The sequence below is a fragment of the Grammomys surdaster genome, unplaced genomic scaffold, assembly GCF_004785775.1.
Source record: "Grammomys surdaster isolate TR1022 unplaced genomic scaffold, NIH_TR_1.0 125463, whole genome shotgun sequence".
NCBI classification, from domain to species: domain Eukaryota; kingdom Metazoa; phylum Chordata; class Mammalia; order Rodentia; family Muridae; genus Grammomys; species Grammomys surdaster.
The window spans coordinates 180,531-205,800 of record NW_021620326.1 but is presented as its reverse complement, the minus strand read 5'-3'; the positions used below and the strand labels follow the sequence as shown (position 1 = coordinate 205,800).

General features: G+C 42.8%; 1 protein-coding gene across 1 annotated transcript in view; it reads right to left on the bottom strand.

The window, feature by feature from the left end:
- The window catches only part of Rnf150 (ring finger protein 150), a 223,540-nt gene that overhangs the window by 53,999 nt on the left and 144,271 nt on the right, over positions 1–25,270 (bottom strand). Inside the window, exons 3-5 of the mRNA XM_028786301.1 lie at positions 23,223–23,294; positions 20,977–21,059; positions 4,473–4,569 (exon numbers count right to left, since the gene is read on the bottom strand). Coding sequence (XP_028642134.1) covers positions 4,473–4,569; positions 20,977–21,059; positions 23,223–23,294 — 252 coding nt within the window. The remainder of the gene's footprint in view (positions 1–4,472; positions 4,570–20,976; positions 21,060–23,222; positions 23,295–25,270) is intronic.

The following is a 25,270-nucleotide window of genomic DNA, read 5'->3' as shown; positions in this document are numbered from 1 at the left end:
TAAAGTTCTGTGCAAAACTGAGATATGCTATGTAGAGGTGGTTATTAAAAAAAAAAAAACACTTAAGGGCAGGGCGTTGGGTGGGAGAGATTTCACTAGGAGCAGGCAGTGCTAATCACTCTCACAAACTCAAACAGCCCTGATGCATGAGTATGCAGCAACGACTCGTGTGAGCTTTGAAGCTGTGACCCTGTTTGTTGACATTGATGGTTCTCTATTTCCATGCCCCAGCTTTGGTACAGCATATTTTTAAACAAAGTTCTTACTTTGTGGGTTGGGAGAAACTCTACTCTATTCTTCAGAGAAGAGGGAGCAGAGATAGTGGACAGATCAATGGTAGCAGGTTTGACAGCTTTGGCTTGGAAGTAGCAGGTAACAAATCAACCTTCTAGAACCTCTCAATTTACATTCAATCTACATAGATAACCAGAACATTTGCTACCTCTTGAAAAAAAAAGCCATAATCATACTGCTTAAAGACCATACCCAAGGCTATCAGCTAACAAACTGTCTAGGTACTGAAATTAAGGTAGCATGGGAAAACTCCTCCAATAAATCAGTGGCCAATAATTAGAAGCATGTGACTATACTAGTTCCACAGGATTTTCTGCTCAATGGTGGTTGGAATCCTACGCACATCTGGAGAACAATGATGTAGGAGTTGTTTCCAGGCCTCCAAAATCTGAATCCTATAACATTTGGGAAGAGGATTCAAGAAAACTACTGTTTTGTAAGGGAGACCTATACCAGATCTGTAGATAAAGCACTACCATGTAGCTAGAAAACTTCTGATAACAACGAACCCTTCCATTGTAGTTCACTGTAAAAGTGTATGAAGTTCTTAGAAATTAAAAAAAAATTAAAAAAATCTCTTCCTTCTCCCTATGATATTTTTGACAAAATGTTATTGAAAAGTATGCATTGCTATGAGGATTTCATCTGTTGTGAGATGTGTTCTCATTGTTTAGCCCATTGTGGGGAAAGTACAATGTACAATGCTGTCTACAGCTCTTGGGTTTTGACTTAAGAGCTGTATATTTGTATATTTGTTGATTACCACTACAGGTACATATGCACTGAGATACAAATAACAAAAATACAAAAAAAAAAAATAGTACACCTAAACCACCTGGATTTGAACAGTTAAATGAATCAAAATCACAACTAAGTCATTCATGAGTTAATACTCTTCCAAGGAGAGTTGGGTGTAATCCATGAATATAATTTTGTGACTGATAGCATTCAATACTCTGAAGGGCTCTACTTCTTCAAAAGTACTCAGCATGGTCAAGAATACAGAGGTGAAGGACCGACAGGCATCAGTGTGCAGTGATGGGTTCTTCCCAATGGTCCTTAAATAAGAAATCCCTAGTGAAGTATGGCGAGGCATACCTGTAGTCTCAGGGATCCTTGAGAGTATGAGGCAGGAGGATCACAACTTTAAGACCAGTCTGAGTTACCTAGGGAGAATCTGTCTGAAGAAGACAAGACTAGACTAGACTAACCTAAGATAAACTAATTTAGAATATAGGGAAAAATTAAGACCGTTTCCTTAAACTGCCTTAAAGCAGTGTTGGTGTAAGAAATGTTTCCTGAGTCACATAGCTTTGTGGTGGTTTAGTCCTGTGCAACGTCTAAGAATGAAACAAACGACCGCATTGGTGCACTTTAGGCAGGGATCTGATAATTGTGTGACAGAACCCTGATTTCCTGCCAGATCCTGAATCTGTCTTCACCAGTACGAAAGAGAAACCCAGGGAACCAGCCACAAGCCTTAATGCTCCCCAAGTAGCTGCACAGTACACGTGCCTCATTCTTCACGAGGCGTTCTCTTCTGTGGGCTGAGTGTGGATGTGTCATATTCTTCAGCTGGCTTATCCTTGGCAAAGTCCAAAGATGCTACCGATGTTTATTTTTCTGGGAGTTGAGTATGCTAAGTCAAATCTAACAGACTTGTTAGGCATCGGACTTTCAGCCAGAGTGTCCAACTGCTAACAATTAAAACGTTATTTAGTTTGGAAGTAAGCCAAAAGGCTACTCAGTATTTCTATTTTAGAAATAATTAACATCAATATTTGGAATTCAATAAGAAGTAGCTCCTGGAGAAATTATACTTCTGTGGGGGAAAATCTGGAATCAAATATTCAGCATAAAATTTAAGTATAGAGCAAGGGTTTTTTTCAGGCTTGTCCTACCAAAGAGACCAGGGCTGACACAGAGGTGAAGTCACAGGGATTCTGAAATGATGCATGTATGTATACATGCAAGTATACAACCCACTTATGTAAGCACACATGTATGAGCACATACATGTCAACAGTGCACACATGAGATAACATAATACACAATGTCAGTATACACTAATATACATGCAGGTCAAACATGCATGCACATAAGGGCACACATACACACGTTCATGAGAACACATGCATGCAAGTAAGAGACTAGAGTAAGAAAGATTCCCCTGTAGTCAGACAGCTAGGGAGACGTGGCATGGCTAGGTAAAAAACTGTAAATCTCCAAGATGGCCAGCTTCTTCCTTCTGTGTTTTCCCTGAATACTTCATTTATTTGGTGGCCTGGCTTGTTTCTTGTCCTCATCAGCCCAGAGAGGACAATACCCAGAAGATGATGTCTCACTGGCTACCACTCGTGGTGTTTAGTTGGTGCAATCCTGGGAAAGGCTTTTCCTGCAGCACCTTCCTGCTGGCTTCTGTCTCCCACCAGCTCCACTGATGGACTGGCCAGATCAGTACATTATCACACAACAGTTGTGAACCAATCAACCTGTCTTTAAACTGACCAACCCTAAAGTAGGAGAGGAAGACTCTGCAGGAGCTTTAAAACCCCCAGCCCTCTGGAAGAGACTAGATGTTTGCTTTTCAGAGTCCCCCTCTGCTGTGCAAGGTGTCCTTTTCTCTGCATCTGCAGCATGGGTTTCTTCACCCTTTATAAACACCTTTCTTCAGCAGCTGATTCTGTCTGTGCTGCTCAAGATTTCTCTGCTGCCAGCTTTTGTGCATCAAATATTTCCAGCCTTTCGATTCTTTAACTGGCAGAGAAGACAAACCCGATCAAGACCCATAAAGCACACAATGTCATATGCAATAACACACACACACACACACACACACACACACACACACATGCAGAGTTCAGTTGCATACACATATACAAGCAAATGTATCCATCCATCCATGCAAGCATTACTGCTTGCAAGGAAATGTGTACACATTTTCCTTCTTCCTTAAAATAACTAGTTACAGCCATAAACATGAAAGGCGCAAGGGTATGTGGTGGACATGAATTTCCTCTCACGGTCCACATCCATGTGTGCACTGTGCGTGCACAACTCTGATCTGAAAATGTAGTACACTGTGAATAAAATCTACCTCAACCCTCTGGTGTCTTGAATAGATTTGTGGTTGGTGGATCAACTGCCAGTGAGGCAGCTGGCACAGGGCAGCCAAGCCAGCCAAAGCAGGTTGGGGACATTGTCCAACAGAGACCTCTGATAGTCCTAATTAGCCATTTGGCATGCAAGAGCACTTTGATATATGATCTGGCCCTTATTCTTTAGTGACTTCCTGAACTATTACCATTCTCTTTATTCTTTGTCAATAGGAGTGGCAACAGACAGGTGGCAACAAGGTGGGGGAGGGGCAGGCAGGCTTAAGCTGGTTTCTTTGTTCAGTTAGGAGGTTCTTTTTAGTCAGGGCCTGTGTTTCTTCATGTCTACCTGTGCAGGTCTTGGATTTGGTGGCCTGGATTGTTTCCTGTCCTCATAGGCCCAGAGAGGACGACACCCAGCAGCTGGTGTTCACTTGATATAATCCTGGGAAAGCCTTTCCCTGGAGCAGTAAGCCAGCTGGCAGGATTCTAACCCTCAGGAGAGTCACTAAATGTCAGGGAACACATGACTTTGAGAAGCAGCTTGATGGCAGGGTTGGATCTAAGTGGCTTTGATTTCCTCTTTGCTCAAAGTCTCCAGAGATGTGAGTTTAGTGGATACTTTGAGTTGTGGTCTTGGTCTTAGTCCTCTCCTTCCATTGGATAGGGGTGATGGTGGAGGTGGGAGGAAATGGGGAGGGGTGATGGTGGTGGTGGGAGGAAATGGGGAGGAAAAGCTTCCCCAGAATGCTTGGTGATCAAGAGGCAGCAAGCACCCAAACTGAGGCATGTAGATCTCCTTGAGGACCTTTAGGTATGGTGACCAAAGAACCCCATGGTGTTCTGCTGACTCTCTGTACCTCTCACCCAGCCTCTGAGCCATGCAAGTGGTACCTTCATTGACCCACAGACAAATTGCAGACATGGTGTGAGCAGAGTGTGCAAAGGTGAGGGGACAGGTGTTCAAACACAGAGTTCGTTGGATGATAGCAACAAGGGGTTGTGGAAAATCCAGGTAAGAGTCTTCCTGCTCGGGAGGCAATGGGAAAAGACAGACAGGACAAAGCTACAAGCTGTGCTTACCGGGATCCCTAGGGCCTTAAGAATGTTCATCTTGCACATGGGGCAGGTGCGATGGTCTAGAAGCCAGGGGTCAACACAGGATTTGTGGAAAAGATGCCTGGAATGAGAACCATATGTCTTAGAACAGTGGTAAGTGAGGCAATCCCTAGACTGCTATAGCTCATTGACCTGTCCAAGGTCCCACAACTGATACATGGCAGAGTTAGGACTCCTGTCCCAAAGTATTCCCTTGTTTGAATTGACCTCAAATCTGCCTGAATTGCAAGAGTGTTCCACAAAGTTTACAACTGAATCTCCCAAGGTTTGTTTATTCTTAAAAATGGTGAAGGGTGTAAAACCAGAGATCTCCCCTTCTTCATTGGCAAGAACGCAAGGAGGAAAGTCTCCTGTAGGATAACTTGTAAAGACTTGTGCCCCATCCCAAAGTTTCTTTGTCACAATCAGAAGTTACCTTTAAAGTTAATGCTGATTGCCATTTGTATTTGAGAGTCAAACACAGAATGGCAGAGGAACTCCTGGAAGCATTTTGTAACACAAAGGACATTTTAAGCTGCTCTGGTGGCCTCTTGGTTGTCAAGTCAGAAGACAGATAGGGACTGTGGTTTTACTGTGGGTGACATAACTGTCTCTACAGTGCTGTGCTCAACTGCATTGCCAGTCTCAAGTGCCAATTACTGTAAGGCCTTGCCAGCCTGGCAGAGGAAGCCTCCAGTGAAGACAGTGTCCTATCTGAATGCCAACCTGGCGTAGGAGCTGGCTTGGCGACTCCATGGGCTATGTGCATCAGAAGCTTTCTAACTCCAAAGACTCCCTATGAGCAGAAGATGTTAGCACTTCCTCCCTGGATCAAGAACAGCCAGAACTTTCTGTCTTCTGTGGGGAGGCTTGTTCAGAACACTCCATCCCTGTCTGGATCTTTTCAGTTCCATAAAAAAGTGGAGTATCTAACCAGAGAGGTTCATGCAGAAGAACTCAGATTCCAAGGACAATTAAGGGGGATAGGACTAGGACTGAGAGAGCTCAATTGATGATGTTTTTGATGCACAAGCCAGGTGATCCAAGTTGGATTCCTCGGGCATATGTAAAAAACCAGGCATGGTAGCCTGTGTTTGCCACCCTGAGAGTCATTGGTGGGGCAGAAACAGCTGCGTCACTAGGGTTCCCTGGTCAGCCAGCTTAGCCTAAAAAATGCCCAGATCTCAGTGAGAAATCTTGTCTCACAACACAAGCTGTATATATCTCCCTAGGCATGACAATAGTGATTGACTTTAGGCTTCCATATCACTCACACATACATGAACATGCATATTACCAAAACCAAACCCTGGAAGATGGAGATTGGGCTTAGAAAGACAGGAACAGTACCGGCCGGGGTCACACTGTTCTATTTCCAGCTCAGGACACCCTGTGGATGCATTGCTTGGAAACTTGATTTCACACAATCACTGCTTTCCTGAGGGTATATGACGACATTTGTGTTCAACACTTAGAATGAGCACTGAGGATGTCGGTGACCTGGCTCTTCTTCTAAGACAGAGGCTGATAAAATAAATGTCTAAAATAAAACCAAATGTAAGTAGATTACTTGTTGAAAATTACCAGACAAGCCCACAGAGTTTGGAGGTGGGGCTTCCAACGGCAAGATTGAACAGAATTTAGGTACAAGGAAATCTGAGGATATGGTGGGGCTGGGAGCTGGGCGGTAGTCACCGTGCACATGAAGGGGTGAGAAGATAAACATTCTTGGCAGAGTGAGGAGTGAAAGCAAAGTGGCTCTTAGAACACCCTGTGCTGAGAAGCTGGGCAGTTTCACCACAGTACCATGAGAAAGACAGAGCTCTCTATAGGTCCCACTGCTAGTAGAGAAGGCTGTCGGTACCCAAGTTGGATGAAGATGCTCCTTGCCCCTCTCCCAAAGCAATGTTGAGCTCCTCAGGTTCAGAATCCATACCGAGGGTGTAAGTTCTCAACTAAACCTGTTAACTATCTTGTGTTGCTCCTGGGAGAAGCCAGCCATTTTGGTCCCTTTGACTATTCCTGAGTGGCAGAGCTGTCACATGCTTTCTACACATTTATGGGAGACCCTATGGCAGCAGGAACAGCTGTTAGCCCTTCTCAACACTTAGACAAGTTGCTTTATGTCCTCAACTATCTTTGAAATGGGGGATCCGTCAGTCAAGCATGGAAGGCCCGTCCCTAGTCTCCATGGGGAGCCACTAGGTACTTCTCACAGTACCATCCATCACACGGCTCTCCTCAGCAATGCTATGCCACCCGGTTGTTCAATCAACACCGATCCAGTAACTGCTATGAAGATGTGGGTAGATAATCTTCTGATCTAGGTGGATCTTATCCAAGCACTTGAAGGTTCTCAACAATGCTAAGTTTTCCAAGAGACGATATCCTGCCTTGGAACCAGAAGCATCAACTCCTGTTCAAGGGCCAACCTGGAGAGCAACTTCAGACCTGCTAGTAAGTACTACACCCAGGTAGTCCAGATCCTTGAAATCTGCCTCCATCTCTTCTCTTTATGTCCCATTGGTCTCCCTGTCTTGCTGTGTCTCTTCCACTGGGCCTATTCCTCTGTAGGTCCCTCACCAGCACATCTTTCAATGAATATACAAGTTCCATGAGAACCAAGTCCTCATTTGCTTCTCATCACAACACTCTGGTCATTTATAACAGCTCCTGGCAGCCCAATGATCATGAAGCATTTGCTGGGTGAGTATATATTTATTCATCAAAGGACCTAACCCTCTTCCCAACCTGCAGATGACTATCAACTCCATTCACTGGCCCTTTCTCATCTCCTTGTCTCATCTGCCTCCTTCCTTCCTTCCTTCCTTCCTTCCTCCCTCCCTCCCTCCCTCCCTCCCTCCCTCCCTCCCTTCCTTCCTTCCTTCCTTCCTTCCTTTCTCCTTCCCTCCCTCCCTCCCTTCTTTCCCTCCCCCTCCTTTTTTTATACTGTGATTCCCTGTCAATCACCTCGTGACTTTCTCATTACAGCAGGAACATCTAAACTTCTCTCCATGATGTCAGGCTTTCACAGAGAACAGATCTTCATCCTACTCACCACTGCTGCCAGACTGATCTTATGAAAACAGAGCGCTTGTTATGTCACTGCCTCCTATTCTGTTCTGTGCTGGGACCAGAAACACAGACACACAAAAATTACCACAGTTCCCTTGCGGGTCCTTCTTACATACAGTGGAAAAACCATTGAGAGTTCACACTCCTAGACTGGAGGTTTTTATTCTCGTTTCAATCTTAGGAAATCATCTCAGCACTCCAAGACTCAGTTATAATCGGTAACATTTTATCTTATGGGAATGGGGTTTTTAAAGAAATTGGTCTTTCTCTCTCTGTTCCTCCTCCCTCTCACTGTGTGCGTGTGTGTGTGCGTGTATGTGTGTGATAGATAGATTGATAAATAGATAGAGAGATACACAGAGAGAGGCAGAGACAGACAGACAGACACACACACACACATACACACACACAGAGAGAGAGAGAGAGAGAGAGAGAGAGAGAGAGAGCTTTAAGTTGTCATAGTACACATCGATAAGCTCAGCAATCAGGAAACCAATGTAGAAGAATAATTAGTTCAAATTGAGCCTGTGCTGCATATAAAGATTTTAAGATAAAATCCACCCTCCAAAAATCCCCCCCAAATCAAACTCTAACCAGCCAGCCAGCTAAACACAACAAAACATAAGTGCTAGCATTCCTTAACTGTAAGTTATCAACAATCCCATTAATACAGTTCCCTCTGTTTCTGGAGTGTGACTGCAGCATGGCTAGTCAGCTTCCTGCAGGTGCCACATGTCTTACCATGGTGACTGTGTTACCCTAGAACTGTAAGCCATAATAAACCCTTCCTCCAAATTGTGGGGTATTTTAACACAACAACAGAATAGTAATGAAGACAGCAAGGATGCAAAACCACACAGTGCTATTGAAACATGAGTAGGTCCACACGGCACTTAGTAGTCATGATAAACCAGGTCACGCTCATTCCCACACCCAGTGCTTTCTGTTGTTCACCCACTCTGTCTGATTTTCTGCCCAGTCAAACGATGTTTCTGTCCTTCATTGGAGAAGAAGGTCCGTTCTCCCTTTTCCACCTCATGTATGTTTAGAGACTCCTTGACACCACCACCCTGGAGTTAGGACTAAGATTTTGTGGTTCTGGAGGTTGAAGAGAAGGCTCTGCAGGTAAGGGTGCTGACCATTCTTCTATAGGACCCATCTTCTAGTCTCAGTGCCCACATGATGGGACACTCACAACTTTCTATAACTCTGATCCTAGGGGATCCAGAGCCATCTCCTGGCCTCTGTGGGAATTAGGTACACATATAGTGCACAGACTTATATGCAGGCCAAACACTCACGGACATTAAAAATTTTTTTTTGTGTGTGTGATTTGAGTACTGGTGCAAGCTGCTTCACTGTCTTTAGTGACATGCATATTAAAACTGTGAATCCCTTAGAATCCCATTCTCTGGGGCAACATCAGCTCCTTACCAGGATAGTGCTTTCATGGGTAGCTGAAATGTCACTTTGGAGCATCTGAATCATATTCTGAAAGGAGTCAGTGGAGTGAGAGTGAAATTTAAGTGAGTTTGTGCTACTGACAGTGTCTACCACTTCTTGTATTCTAGGTAAATCAAACACATAATTGATCCACAGCCATTCCTTCAGGTAAAAAGTGCTGGTGATCTTCAGAGGAGAAAACTGAAGCAGACTGAAGCCAGGCCTTCATGAGCTAGGAGATGCAGGGCTGGCACTTGGACCACAGCAAACCCTGTCCTCAAGTCAGTGGCTGGCCTGGGTCCTCACTCGGCTCCATTTCTGTCCTCTCTGTCCACTCCTGTCCATTCTGTTCATTCCTGTCCTCTCTGTCCACTCCTGTCCTCTCTGTCCACTCCTGTCCTCTCTGGACACAGAGGATAGAGTTCTTCACATTCCTATGATTTCCCTGAATAGCTTTCTGCTCTTGCTTCAAGTGCTTACTCTCTTTGAACCTCAGATTCCCTCCTGTAGAATTAGGGTAATACCACCAAGAGTCTTAACAGCTCAACACTGTCCTTCCAGTGTGTCAAATGGCCATTTAAGTCACATGGGAAAGCCATAGCTGTCTTAGTGGCAGCTACAGGTATGTGACTGATACTGGACAGAGAGACATGAAGAGAGACTCGAGAGCTGAGTCAGCTCAGCTGCCTGCTGTGCCAGCAGAACCCCTGGAAGACAGCGGGAAATCTTGGTTGTGGCGAGTCATGGAGAGTAGATGTTGTTAGTGCAGCAAAGCCTAGTGTATCCTGACTAGTAAAGTAACAAAAGGAGTGTTTTGATTACATGCTTCTCTGCATATTGCTTACATGGCATATTCAATGGTTAAGTGATATGAACTATTGAGTCATGTGACATTAATAGACATAGGTAAGATTGCCATGTTGCTCAGAGAGGGGAGCCATTACATTGTGAAGAATTTATGAACTTATCAGGTATCATAGAGTCTCCTGTACAGCCTAAACTATGGGGGGATTTGAAAGGTAGAGACAAGAAGAAAGAACACCAAAGAGAAGGAAATCCTTCCTTTGGGGTCTAAGAGGCAGTGTTACACGTGTGAGGGAGATCCAGGTTAGTTGAACTATAGAATAATTTAAACACTAATCTGGTAGGTAAAGTTGGAAAGGATGGGCCAGGACAGCATTGTGAAATAGAGTCAATGGGTCGGACAGGCAAGCAAGAGACCAGCGAGGAGAAAAAGCACAGACACACGCTGTGTTTCCTCATTTCCACGCTGAGCTCCTCGTCACCACTACCTCTTGCCCTGCCATTTCATCTTTCTAGGCTTCTCCACTGAAGGAGGGGTGAAGCCACTTACCACTCAGATGCTTCTCATTGACCAAGTCATGGTCCTTCCACCCAAAGCTCTATCCCCTCAAGGTCTAGAGTCTCGTGGTGGGCAGAATCCCGCTACTGGATACGACGAGGCCAAGGGCGAGTCATTCTACGTCACACAGGTCAACTTATCCAACTTAGGTAAACAACTCAAATGCCATTTAAGGGAAAGGAAAGGGAGAAAAGAACTTGTGTCCGGAAGTAGTAGTAACTGTACCCTGGTGGTTATGAATGTTCTTATTCTACGTCACTGCGCAACTGGAGCGTGGTTTCCATTGATGGAGAGATGGTGCATCAGGCATGTGAGAGACATGGAGGGGAGGAAAGAAGGGGAAGTGTGGTGGTTTGTATATGCTTGGCCCAGGGGTGGCACTATTAGGAGGTGTACCTTGTTGTAGTAAGTGTATCACTTTGAAGATGGGCTTTGAGACCCTTCTCCTAACTCCCTGCAAGCTAGCCTTCTCCTGTTTGCCTTAGAAACAAGATGCAGAACTCCTAGCTTCTCCCACACCGTGCCATGCCTGCCTGGACACTGCCATGCTACTACCTTGATGATAATGGACCGAACCTCTGAACATGTAAGCCAGCCCCAATTAAATGTTGTCCCTATAAGAGTTACCTTGGTCATGGTGTCTCTTCATAGCAGTAGAACTGTGAAACAGAGAAAGAAAGAGAGAGAGACAGATAAAGAGAGAGGGGAAGGAGGAATGAGAGAGAGGGGGGGGAAAGAAGTGATGGAGGGAGAGAGAGAAAAGAGGAAGAGATTGATGAAGGGAAGGAGGAAGAGAGAAGAGGAAAAAAAGATGAGAGGGAGAGTGAAGAGAGGAAGGGAAGGATAAAAAAAGGAGAAAGGGGAGAAAGGAGGGAGAGAGATTTAGAAAATCGAGAGACAGAGAAGGGAGAAGATTAAGAGAGAGGAGAAGAGACAGGATTCTTGGGGGGGGGGCAGGTTTGCTCTGGTTTCCCTGGGGTCTTAGATGTTTGGCTTAGAGTAACTTGGGTATTGGATGTAGATATTTTTCAGCTAAAGCAAAGATGCATTTAATCACCCCCTCTGCTCCTGAACAGAGCAGGGCTGAGTTGGGGGATGGGTCATGGGCACAGCCAGGGGTGCTGCAGAGGGAGCACAGACTCCTAGGAGAAAACACACTGAGGCTCTGGGCGACCAAAGGAAAAGTTCAAGTTTCCTTTTAGTGAAATCCAGAGGCTGTTGTGGTATGTGCCCTGTGTGTATCATAGGCTCTTGCAAGGTACAGATTAGAAAATACTGCACAAAAATTCTTTGATTTGCAAAGTGTAGAATGCTAACCAGAGTTTAACTGTTGTGATAACTGTTTATTTCACCAGCTCTCTCACTCTCTTTCCCCTGTGGCGTTTAGACAGCATCGAAGACAACTCAAAAAATTTAAAAGCAAAACAATGGTAGGTTGGCTCTTCTTATGGCTCACCTTTAAAATTCCAGTGGCAGAGCCTGAGACTGCAAGTTGGGAGGTAACTGCAGGCCCTCGCTTTAAGTTAGAGGAAGGCTCTGTCCTTAGAACTTGACCCTGGTCTAATTATATCATCTGGCTGGAGCAGGGAAGCTGGTTGGCATTTATCCTGTGTGTCTAGTTGATTAATGTGACCAGGGACCAGGACACTTGAATGCCATATTTAATGGATTTCCACAGCACAGGATGCTGTTCTTAAGTTACCTTTGTTTTGCTGTAGATGACACACAAGTGAGCACATTGGGGTCTCCCAGGCTGGCTGCCTTTTTTCATACTTCTTTCCTTTATTCCCTTCCTTAGCTGACATGTAGTCATTGGCTTTCACTGAAGCTGTGCACATAAACAAACATCTGAAGAGCTGTCCTGTGCCCAGCACACAGGGACATCACTCTGTCATCCCAGAAAGTCCTGTCCTGCTCATAGTCAGCAACCACATTCTGCCACACAACTGTCATGCTGACCTCTTCCCTAGAGAGTAGTTTTCCTTGTTATTATTTCATGCATACAGAATTACAAAGTAGATATTTTTTCCTGGTATATCTTGTGCTCAGAATAATGTTTCTCCAATTTATCTGTGCCTCGCCAAACACGAGCAGCTTCTTTTGATTGCTAAGAAGTATTCCACTGGATAGACGATCCAAATTTGCTAGATGACTTTCTCATAGGATGGTTGTTTTCATATTCTGACCAGTATGAATAAGCATGGTCCAGTCACATGAAAGTCAGCTTATGAATATATGCAGTCTTTGTCCTTGGGTACGCATTTAAATATTTATATTTGAGACAGGGTTTCCCACCTAACCTGGCTAGACCAGATCAGCTCCTGGAGCTCACTCTTGCCTCTGCTCCTCCCAGGGCCAGGGTGACACTCTGTCCAGCTTTTTACTTCTTTTAAATGTGCTGGTAGGGATCCACACTTAGCTTTTCCTGATTGAGAGGCTGAGCTATCTCTCCAACCTTTGAAACACACACATTTTACAACATAACTTTTAAAACCCCACTAATCAAAAAAGCATCATAAAAATAAAATGCATTCATGTGAGAAAAAGCATTATTGACCCCAAATTTAAAAATTTAAAAAGAAAGTTAGATCTAGTTAATATGTTTATCAATTTGAGGTCACAGTTCCCTTTCTAGTCTGCTATGTCTAGGAAACAGGGTCCAATCAACATCAGCTTATATAAGCTATAACGTTATGTTAGTGAAAGGCAGTATCTCAGAGAAATAAATCAAAACAGGAACTAAAGTTATCCTAATAGTTGCCTATCAGGAGAGAGATGTTTTATAAAGTACAACTCTGTGGTTCCAGTGGACACTAATGAAACACCCCGCCCCCATGCTGCTGGTGAGCTGTCAATCATTACTATCTTCCAAGAAAGCAATTTGAGAAAACTTCTCAAGATACTTCCACATTACCCTGGACCCAGTAAATCAAGAGTATATCCTATGACTAAATTTAGAATCTTGAACCGTATGATTTCGGAATGAGGAAATATCGGAAGCAAATTAAATGCTGAGCAGTTGACTTAAATCAATCCAAAGAGTGAACTCTCGTGCTATCACTTACTCATTTTTAAGTAATTTCTAAAGGTACAAGGAAGTGCTCACTTCTTAATGGTAACCAAGACATTAGAATTACAACAGTATTAACTGTTGACTACATAGCATTTAAAGTATGCATGCAAGATGCAGTGAACGTATTATGAAATCAATTCTACCCAAAATCACTGTTAGTTCTAAGAGAATGATGTTATTCTCTTTGTATATATATTCTATTTTCAACAATTTTCCAAGTGAGCCATGGGACCCTTGAAAGTTATGCTTTAAAAAACAAAACAAAGTAAAACATATCTGGGCTGGTAAGGTAGCAGAGAGAGAGAATGGATTATCACAAGCTATGTGCATATGCATAGAATGCATGCATGTGGCCCCGCCCTAGCCACAAGCAAATAATTGAATGAATAGAAACAATCTGAATAGCCATAAATAACTATAAACAGAATGTTCAATAATATAATTTTCATAACAAGAATATAACAGAATAAGTCAAATCTGATGGATATAATTAATAACCATCAATATTTTAAAGATTTAATTTTAAATATATGTATGTATGTTTGTATGTTTGTATGTATGTATGTATGTATGTATGTATGTATGTATATGTGTGTGTGATATATGCACATGAGTGCATGTGACCTTGGAAGCCAGAGACTATGGGTAACCCTGGAGCTGGGGCTGGAGAATGTTGTGAGCTGCCAGACATGGGTGCTTGGGACTGAACTCGGGTCCTCTACAAGGCCAGTATGTACTCTTAACAACCAAGCCATTTCTATAAGCCTAGCCATGATTTTTTCCCAAACAAAGCGACACAGAAGACACCTACTTCCGACTAGGACTATGCATGTGGAAGAAAGGGGTAAACTTAGGTCAGGCTGTTTCTGCCAGGCTGGAAAATGCTTTTCTACTTTATGAGCTCTGAGGCTCCTGACCAGAACCTCACCACTCACAGCATTCTATAATGTTCTTTTCCTGTCTTACGGACGTTCAGTGCCTCAGGCTCATCTTACGGTCAGACTGGCTTCTGGGTTTCAAATGTTAAGGGCAGATCTGTTTTGAATGTTTGAATCACTCACTTGTGATTCTTCCAATTATCAACTATTAAAAGGAGGTTTCCTTTTACACCAGGGCATACATTTTCATGTTAAAGTATTTATTATGCTCGTGTGCCTGCTATGTAGCATGAGCGAGCGATCCTCCTGCCCTAAAAGGAGAGTCTGTACTGGAATGGCAGAATCTAACTTGATTTTATCTTTTACTGTTATCTGGGATCCACGGTGTGAACAACAGTGTTTGAGGATGGTGGGTGGAGTCTGTTATGCACTTATTTGTTTGTGTGTATATGTGGTGTGCATGCATGTAGATGTCTTTGTGTGTGTGTGTGTGTGTGTGTGTGTGTGTGTGTTCACAGAGGCTCAAGTCTAGCACTAGGTAACTTTCTCAATAGCTCTCCATTTACTGACTGTGGCAGGGTCTCAGTTGAACCCAGAATTTGCTGAGGCTAATGCATCGAGCCAGTATACTCCAGGGCTCTGGTCTCTGCTTTCCAAAGGCTGGCCTTACAGCTGGGCCAGCCTACTCCAGGGCTCTGGTCTCTGCTTTCCAAAGGCTGGCCTTACAGCTGGGCCGCCATTACCATTTGGCCTTTATCTCAGTTACAGAATCTGATGCCCGACTTCTTGCTTGTGTGGTGTGTGCTTCACATTATGAGCCAGCTCTCCACACCAAGTAGGTGGGTTACACAGCTCAGGAAATCTTGGCGGGAAGCAGCTCCTGAGGCCAGGTAAACTTTTGAGACCTTATAGAAGGCTTGTCTGCCATGTAGACTGTTCAGGAGAATTTTTGGTGTAAGTATTATGTTTTCTCCTATAAGAATTCAGGAAATCTTATGACTTCAATTTTAAGAGTCTTTGGGCTACAGCCCCAAATCATACAAAAACCTCTGGGTGTGGGACATGCTATCTGTGTGGTAGCTGTGTTTCAGGGGATCCAGGGTTTCAGTGTGGTAGAGGATCCAATTTTCCCAGTGGGTGGTGGTGATGGTTGAATAATGATGTAGATGAACTTAGCACCATTCAACTACACACCAAGAAACGAGCAGTATATGGTATACTTTCCAAACAAGCCCAGAAATACATTCCAGGACTGCCTGATTTATCAGATGATGTGGCTTGGGGAACACTGGCATCTGTGTCACTGAGAAGTGCCAGAAGCCCCAAAACTCTGCTCCTGCAGAGATAATTTGAGAACACAGCTCTCTGGACTCGAATCCCCCACTCTGGTGGATTAGGTGCAACACTGCATGTCAATCAGCAGAATACTTTTTGACTATAGCAATTCCAGGACAGCTTACTAGTTGCTAATTTTCTTCATCTTCCCTCCTCTGCTTCAATATAAAGATCTCTTTACCATTCATAAGACTGATGCTTAGAGTCTCCAGGAAACATTGTTTACAAACCCTAGGTACAGAAAGTTATTTGTGAATAACATGGAAGTCAGAGGACATCCACTAAAGATATCAACTTGAAGTCTATAAAGTTTTACTTAGTAATTAGACTCTGGTGATTCTAAGCCAGTGGGTCACATTGTTTCTACAGAAAGAAACAAGTACATCCATGTGTGAGAAACTGTTTTTCTGCATCTTCCGTGGGGGGTGGAATGTGAATGTGAACACCTCCTTAGTGGATTACTAAGAAATAAGTTCAAGAGAATGGAGTGCATTCATGGTTCACCTCAGTGGAAAATTCCACTCGGGCCATGACAAGGCTTTTGAGGTAAAAGCTCTTTCTACAAAACCCTTGGCATCTCAAGGCCTTTTGGGTGATTTATGCAAGCAAGAGCTCGATTAACTTCTGGTTATTGCTTCAGAGGCCAAAGGAAGGTCAAAATGAGTCACAAATAACTTAGTACTCTTTCTGGAAAATTCTTACAATGATAGGGAAAAAGAAAAAGGCATTGAAGATATTGACAAGAGTATTCCCAACTTGCAAAAATGAGGGCGAGAAGACAAAGGGAAGAAACATGAGAAAAGGACAGTGGCTCTTACCTGCATGCGGGAGCTATGCAGATACTTAAATATTTTACCCTATAAAACATTTCCATAATGTGGGTATTTGAGATGAATCTAGCTTGGATTAAAAATATGAAGAGATACGGGAGCTAGAGAGATGGTTCAGTGGTTAAAGGCACCGCTGCTCTTGCAGAGGACTCAAGTTCAGTTCCCAGCATCCACATGGGGTTAACAACTGTCTATGACTCCAGTTCTGGGGGAATCTGATACCCTCTTCTGGCTTCTATGGGAACTGCATAATTGAGGCGCACAAACATACATGCAGGCAAGATATGTGTGTGTGTATGTAAAATAAAAGTAAATAAATATTTTTCCTTTTTCATTAAAAATAAATCTTAATAAGAGAAAAATAAACTAAAGGGATGTTTCTCCTTCTCCTCGTCCAGTTATTATTATCATTGTTATTGTTATTATTATTACTATTATTATTTATTACAAAACCTTTCTTAAATCCATGGTGTGTGGTATTAGCCTTATTGTGTTTGCAGAAATTTGTCATTATGGACACCCTATCATGCTGTTTCCTGTTTATCCACTGGATTTCCTGTTTCCAACAAGATCACCCCACTTCCCATCCCATATGTGGTACCTCCTACTGTCCCTACTATACGGTGTTTGTCATTCCAGAGGAGTTACTCCTTTACTACTTGTTCATCACACGGCCGGCCTATTACCAGGATGCTTTGAAGTTGTCCTCAGCTGTGGAGGAGACTGCCAGATTACAGGAAAACACAATAATGGCCCCACCAAATGGTGATAAAATAGGAAAGAATTTTACAGGGTCACTGTCAAGAAAAGCATATGCAAAATGTGAACTTCTGATCTACCTAAGGAAGACACATTCTGCTTGAGATTTTGTGTCTTTGAACTCAGGCAGCTGAGTGGGCTGAAAGAAATAACCACTGGGAAAAAGAGTAGGGCAGCTATGGGTTAACAGAAGCAGAGAGCATTATTCCTTCTCTGGACTGGAGAAGACAGTAAAGATCAATACAGTGCTTCAGGAAGATATGTTCTGTGGCTAAGAATCATAACCACAAGTTCTAGTCCAAGTCACAAACCCACCCCAAAACGCAGCATTGTGTACATCTTGATATATGTATGACAATGCAAAACCCGTGTTTCCTGGAAAATGTCTTAGTGGTGAATTGGGATCACATCCAAGTCACAAAAGTTAGAAGTGCCTGTAGCCAATGGCTGAGCAAGCCACTGCGTGTCTGCCCCTCACATTGTGTTCACAGGCCCAGGCTCACATCAATGGAGCCCTGTGTTCATGCGTCTGGGAAGAACTGGATGAAGACAGGGAGAGAGGAAAGAAAAGGCTGGCATGGATGTGTATGACTTCACTTTAATAATTATCACGATGACAGATGAAAAAGGATGCTTTACTCATTTACCGTAATTTATGTAGAATTCTCAGAGAGAGAAGACAATAGCACACTTTTGAACCTATCATGATGTAAGTGCACACATGAATAATTGGCAAGGAACTCAAACAGTGGTGATATATACAGTATTCAGGGATTATGAGGCCACAGAATGTAATATTCAAGAAGAGACATTTTGCACTGGAATAATATTTGAAGGAGCTTTTACTCCAAGGACATACAAATAGTTCCATGGATGAATAAGCTTGGAAATACTAGGAGAGGAAGTCTATGACAGCCATAGGAGCAAAGGTTCAATAACATTACGGAGGGAATGATGGAGCAAAGAAGCAAACGTTACTACACCGGATTGATAGCATCCATTAGCTCACACTACCTACGAGAAGCCAGCAACAGCCGTAAAAGTGCCTCGATTAAAACCAGCATGGAAAAACACACATGCGCTATCCAGAGAGTGCTTATGTGTGACAAGTGTAAGATGGAGCATAACTCATGATGGGTAATGTTTGGTGTGTTCTGTCATTTAAAGCAGGGTCTACAACAGGAAAATAACGGCAGAGAATGAGGCAAGTGAAGAAGAAAGAATCAAGGTGTGACCCCGCCCCTCTCCCTAAGGTTCATAGACAGACCATCATGGAAAAGGAGGTGGGAAGATTGTGACAGTGGTCAGGAAAGGCAGGAGCGAAGCCTGGGAAGATGTGTTTCTGGACATGACAGGGCTACTACACTCATGAATGCCAGCCATGATTGCCCAGTGGGATCAAGCCAGTCAGCCCTCCACACAGTGGGAGGGACTCAGAAGCATCCACCTCTAACTCTGGAGCTATGGACAAACAATGGCTCCTGGGGAAAGGAGAGTCAGTTTTCTTCAAGGGTTTAGTCCTTAGTAGGCCAACAATGTTTCAGTGGATGGTCCACACTCATGAATGTATGCACAGTAGAAGTTGAACTTGGTGAGTCATGAAGCAAAAGACAAAAGAAAAGGAAGACAAGGAGTGGGGGGAGGGGTGGGGAGCATGATGGATCCTGGAGGAGTGAGGGGAAGAGAATATGATCGAAGCACACTGTGTGTAGATATGAAATTCTCAAAGAATGAACAAAAGTATTATACCGGAAAGTTCACTGAATGGGCTTAGAAGCAAAACAATCATATAGAAACCTGAAGCCAATCTGAGCAGCCTAGAGTAAGTAAGGCTGATAATATCAATAAAGTTGAGCTTCCAAAAGTTTTTTTTAATGGTAAACAGTAAAAACATCAACTTTTTTGATTAATTAAAAAAATACTATGAAGGAGATCTGCATTAATAAGAAAAAAATTGAATCTTGTTAAAGAAATGTAACTTGTCATAAGTAGACACTGAAACAGCCTATGGAAAACCACACCATGATTAGGCAGTTTCAAGTCTCCATCAGTTCCATGTAGATACACAACATTTAGTTATGATAAGGCTTTAGATGAACAAGTTACTTTATATAGTATGAGTGGGAGAGAAAATGAGATGCTACATATAATTCTTGAAAACAGGTCTCGTGTGTCAGAAAAAGCAGACGTTTAGTTTTTTTAGTCATGGGCATCCATTAGTAGGACGTCATGAAGCTTGGGATCTGCAGGAAGAGGCGTAAGGGAACCATCTGACCCGCTTCTCACACTGAGACTCCAAGCCTAAGGTAAGATATGAGCAGAGGTCCCTGTCGTCCTCACACTGGGGCACCTTGAAAACCATTCTGGAAATCATTGCCTGTGCACTGTCGAGAAAGGATGTAATTGTGGATCAGGAGACAGACAGCTCAACGGGTAAAGGTGCTTGCCATCAAGTCTGATGACCTGGATTCCATTCCCAGGACCCACATGGCAGAAGGAAAGAGCTGACACCCAGAAACTATCCACTGACCTCCACACTTCTGCTGTGGCTTCTGTGCCATCCCTCAAACAAACAAACAAACAAACAAAGTGTATAAACAAATAAATAAATAAATAAAGCTTTAAGAATACACTCAGAGTGAGTGTGCTCACGCACAGGAAATTGCTAAGTGTCAATGTGATCCCATTTGTGGTTTAAGGTCATGTCTGTAAACTGAGGCAATTCACCCATGCTTGTAGGCTCTGCGTGGAGAGTCTCCCCACTCCCACTTTCCTAGAAGCCCATTGCTGTGAGGATTTCAAGAAGGATCTCTTGAGAGATGCTGAGTTCCATCTGAGTATCCAGTCCTTTTATTCATTATCTTGTTCACTTCTTCTTCCTCTTGAGATTATTAAACCAATTCTCTGGATGCTATTTTATTCCATTTGTATTTCTAATAAACAGTCTTAAAATGTGTATTGCTTGGTGGAAAGCAGTAGATGGTGCATGTTTTTGTATTAGACTCTTTTCTGCCTAGTATACTTTTAAACTCAAGAATTTTGCAAGGCATCTTCTCTACATGCAGTAACTTTCATTGAGTCAATTACATTTTTATTTTTAGGACACTTGCGCAGGTACAACTAAAAAAGAATTTTCTATGAAAGCTGTGACTCTTACACAACTCTTAACTTACTTGATTTAATTAGGATGTTCAAAGAAAACGCCAGGCACTGTAGCAGCAACTTAGATTTGGGGAGAAATGTTAAAGCAATTGGAGCCTCCTTTATGGGGCGGGGGGCATTTCCCCAAGTCTACATGCTAGAATGTTCCTTCAGGTTCTAGAATTCTGTGGGAATTTGGCCCATTTTCTTTCCATTGGTAAAACATAATGTAAATGGAATCTCCCTCTGGTTCCCTGTTCCCTGCTGGCCATATTCAGATCGCTGAGTGTGTCCTGGTCATTCTCAGCATCTTCTTTAGACTTTGGTATTTTAGTTGAAATAGCATCATTAAAGGCCAGAAGTGATTCTGAGCATCACTGAGAGAGATATCCCAGGAGCTGCCTCCACACACACAGCATGGACTCCCACTATCTTGTCAAGTCTGCCTTTCATGCAAGGGGTATAAGAAAGGGTCCTATTTTCGTGTGGTAGTATGTTTTTCAGGAACAAAGTTACTGGGGAAGAGTATTTTGCAATGCCAACACAGAGGCCTCTGTCCCCTCTGCTCAGAGCAGGCAACTGCACTACTCACCGGCAGGGCAAGATCCTGACCACATCGTTGGGCTTGTACCCTTCTATGCAGACTGCACAGTTATCAAAATCGGACTCTGTTTCCTGTAACAGAAGAACCAGAAGGGCCAACTTTAGCTTCCAAACTGAGCAAACATCATCATAATCCAAGGAGAGCTAGCCTGGGGCTTGAGTAAACATTGTCATAAACCAAGGAAAACTTGCCCGGGGCCAGCCTCTCAGCGGCATTAACACTGGTCTTCTCCATCAATAATTCAGACTGCCTTAGTTTTCATCCCTTCAGACCGTCACTTGTTTCCACACGGAGGGCTTTTGTGAGGAGAATGTCATTCACATGCACTGTTCCTAAAATGCTGTAAATCTCTTTCCTCATTCTGAGGAGTGACATTCATCTGAATGATTTATAATCTACTTAGTCCTCTGGCATCTGAAGTGTATACTACATGTAAATAAAAATAGAGTTTCGATTGCTTTTTTTTCTGTATGCAAACCTAAAAGTGGCACCTCATGACTTACATATGTCATCATGCTGGTACATTTTGCTCTCTAATTGGGTGGAGAAAGACACCGATGAAAATATAAGCCATTTCTAAATTTGGTTTGTGTAGGTGTTCATGTGAGGGCTGAGTGTGCCTCAGTGTTGCTCACAAACCTTTTATTTATTTATTTATTTATTTATTTATTTATTTATTTATTTATTTTTGAGATGAGTCTCTCACTGAACCTGGAGCTCCCCTGCTTGGCTAGACTGATTGGTCAGCCAGCCTCCTTCCGACTCTACCTTAACAAGCAAGTGTCATCATATCTCACTTTGATCTGAGTGTTGGGGATCAAACTCAGCCAGGACAAGCATTTTCCCAACAGATTCATTGCCCCAAGGTTCTGGTTATCCTTTTAAATGAAGTTTCTCTTATTAATCTCAACATTATTCTCATATTGTTTAAAATGATAGCACCTAAGTCAGTTATTCAGAGTAGAGATAATACCTAGTGTGCATGTGAGTCCATTCCTAATCACCAGGGAGTCCTGAGCCTACGTGCTGCAATGGTATCCATTGCTCAGTTGTCCTTAGAAGCCACAGACTTGGGCCGTTGGCCTTTTCACCCTTCCTGGAGGTGTGTGATGGCCTTCAGCTTCATGCTATTATTCTACAGTGACAGAGGCTGTGCAGTGACTTTGGAGTTCTAAGTCTTAGAGTTCAGAAGAGCCTAAATACCATTTATGCGTTCATACATTAAACTTGTGTGGTGAGCAGAGTTCAGCATGGAAACCCACCCTCTTTCCAAAGACTTTTCAGAAAACTTTCATGGGTCATATTAAGTGTAATCACTTGAAATAGGGTAAGCAAATACTGATTGAAATATTAAACTTTGGTTTTCTGTTTTTCATTTTGTATTGACTTCTAGGAAGCTTCAACCAAAATTTAAGACCCATTTTTGTCACGTGTTTCAAGGGACATTTTTGTGTGCTCACTTCAGCCGCATTTGGTTTATTTTTTATCTAAGAAAGAGTCTATACAATCCTGGCTAGTCTGGAACTTACTATGTGGACCAGGCTGTTTGGAACCCCCAGAAATCTACCTGCCTGCTTCCCGAGTGTTGGGATTAAAAGTGTGAGCTACCACAGCCGGCTTCTCACACACCTTTGGAAGCATGTATCTATTGCATATGATACTGGGTTTCACTACAACATTTTCACGAATGCATATCACACACACATCAGTTTTATTCACTTCCCACAAACTGCCCGCCCTCCCTCCCACCTTTTCCACAGGTCCTCTTCTTTTTCTCAAGTAGGGGCTCCTTCTAATTCTAAGTCCTTTTGCAAAGTCTAGATTCCAAATATGAGAGAAAATATAGTCGTCTTTCTGCACCTTGCTTCTCATGATAGATATAATAGCTTCATCTATTATCCTGCAAATGATGTATTTCTGTAATTCTTAATGTTTCAATAACACTCCACTGTGTATACATATCACATTGTCTTAATCCATTCAGTTGCTGATGGACGCTGGTGCTGACTGTAAAATTTGGCTATTGTTGAACACTTAACATCATAATTTCTCATATTTTGTTGTCAAGAAACTGTGTGTATTTTCTAAACACTACATTTAACAAAAGGGGTTTAAGTGCTTGATGTGTATAGACAACAGAGATTTGCATCTATCCCCCCTTCTCTTTCCTCTCTGTCTTCTACTTTGCATAGAGTTCCCTCAATATGTCCTCACCCAAAGAAAGAGGCTCTCACCTTGTCACCCTTCCTGATGGTCCTGACCTGGAGCTTGCTGATGGCTTTCTTTGCTGCATCTCCCAGTCGGCGCTGAAAAATGGAAAGCCACCCGTTAACAACAAAGACGTGCGATTCCTGTCTTCCCTTCTTACAGCCTGTCAGAAACCTGAGCAGCTGAAATCATGCACACATGGCATGAGTGTTATGAGAAATGGGTGGAAGACATAGAGCCTGGGCATTTGCATGGCTCATGCAAACACTGTGGGATAGAGTTCCTTGTCCCAGGCTTTAGGCTCATGTGACATAGGGTTAGCATATGAAATAGAAACTTCCTAGCATAGCTTTGGTTCAGGTTATATCTGCACAGATAGGCAACTAGCAAAAGCCAAAGTATTTCCAAGCTTGTTGAAATAGCTGGCCAGCGTGTGACATGAGAGAGCAGTGCTTTTTTTTCACTCTCAAGACCTGTGTTTGGTTGTGCCTTTTGGTCTGCTTATACAGACCAAGCGGTGCAGCCTGCTGCCTACTACTCCGTTGTCTTCTCCCTTTGTATGCATTTGAATATGCTATACATAGAGTAAGGGAATGGCTCAGTATGTAAAGTTGTTGCCAGGTAAGCTTGGGGATCTGAGTACAGAGTCCTAGGACACCTGTAAATGCTGCTGTAACTTCCCAAATATGTAACCGTAGAGCCGGAGAGTGGAGACAGGTGAATCTCTGGAGCTCTCTGGGCAGTCGGTCTAGCCAGTCAGTAAGTGCCAAGTTTAGAGAAGATAGAGATCAATAAAGAAATGCTCACCTGCCTCTAGCCTCCACATGCATTGGAGTTATGTGTGTTCACTCATACATAAATGTGCACACACCCGCATGAACATGTACATCACACACACACACACACGAATTTAGGTTAGCAAAAAATTACAAATCCCATGCCTGGGGAATCATTATCACTTGTGTCAAGAAAGAATACATCATACCCTGATGTTGCATAGAGAAAATTGCTGTCCTAATGAGCCCTGCACTGGTCAGGCAGTGGGAGAAGAGCGTGGGAATTAACTCTGTTGAAGGAAAGCGGTCTTCCTGTGTGTGCTCGAAAGTTCTCTGCATGACTTTGTCCTACTCTTAGCATGTGTGCTTCTGTCGTGCAATAGAGACAACTGCAGCAGGGAAATGCATTTCAAGGATTCACATTAACTTGGGATTCATCTTTTCTGATGACGATGATGACGTTGAACTTTCTTTACTTCTCTTAGCAAGATCTTCTACTGAACACCCCAGTGTGCCTCAGAGGCGCAGCACCGTTGCGGTCCAGTATTTGTTTTTATAACAAATATCTGTTACATTGGTTTTTACATTAGCACATTAAGAGCATACTTGCGTTTATTTTGTATCCCAGTTTTGCCCCCACATATAGAATAAAGTTGCCTTCATTAACGGCATCTGATCACTTAACACGCCTGTACATGCACACTCACAGATTTTTATTTTGTCCTTTTGCTTTTTCCTATGTAGCCTGGGTTAGCTTTGAGTTCAAAATCTACTCAGTTTCTGTGTCAAATGAAGATCTGGGTTTTTAGATAAAATGGTACTGAAAAATAATTTCCCCCAATTCCTTTCCTGTGCAACTTATCTAGAAGTATTTCCACAAACAATGGGTAAATAGAACATTCAAACAATAGACTTTTTTAAAGCATGGAAACAACTTGAGAAATCTAACTAGGAAATGGGAAAATTACAAAGGAATCGTAATGATACATGCTGTAAGGTAGACAAGTTGAGGAACTAACCCGGTAAAGCTGCCAGTCCTGACCAGTAGCTATTGTGTACTGGAAAAAAAAGAAAGCACTGACATTATTTTGTTCTCAGGAGTAAATACCACAAGTCTGTAGGACCTTACATTTAAAATAAGAAATCTGAACCCCAGAGAAAGAGATGTTGGTTATCTTTATTTTTACTTAAATTAAGATGTTGGTTATCTTTATCTTTCTTATGGTATATATATATATATATATATATATATATATATCTGAATGAGTGTTTTGCCTATAAATATGGCTGTGGGTCTT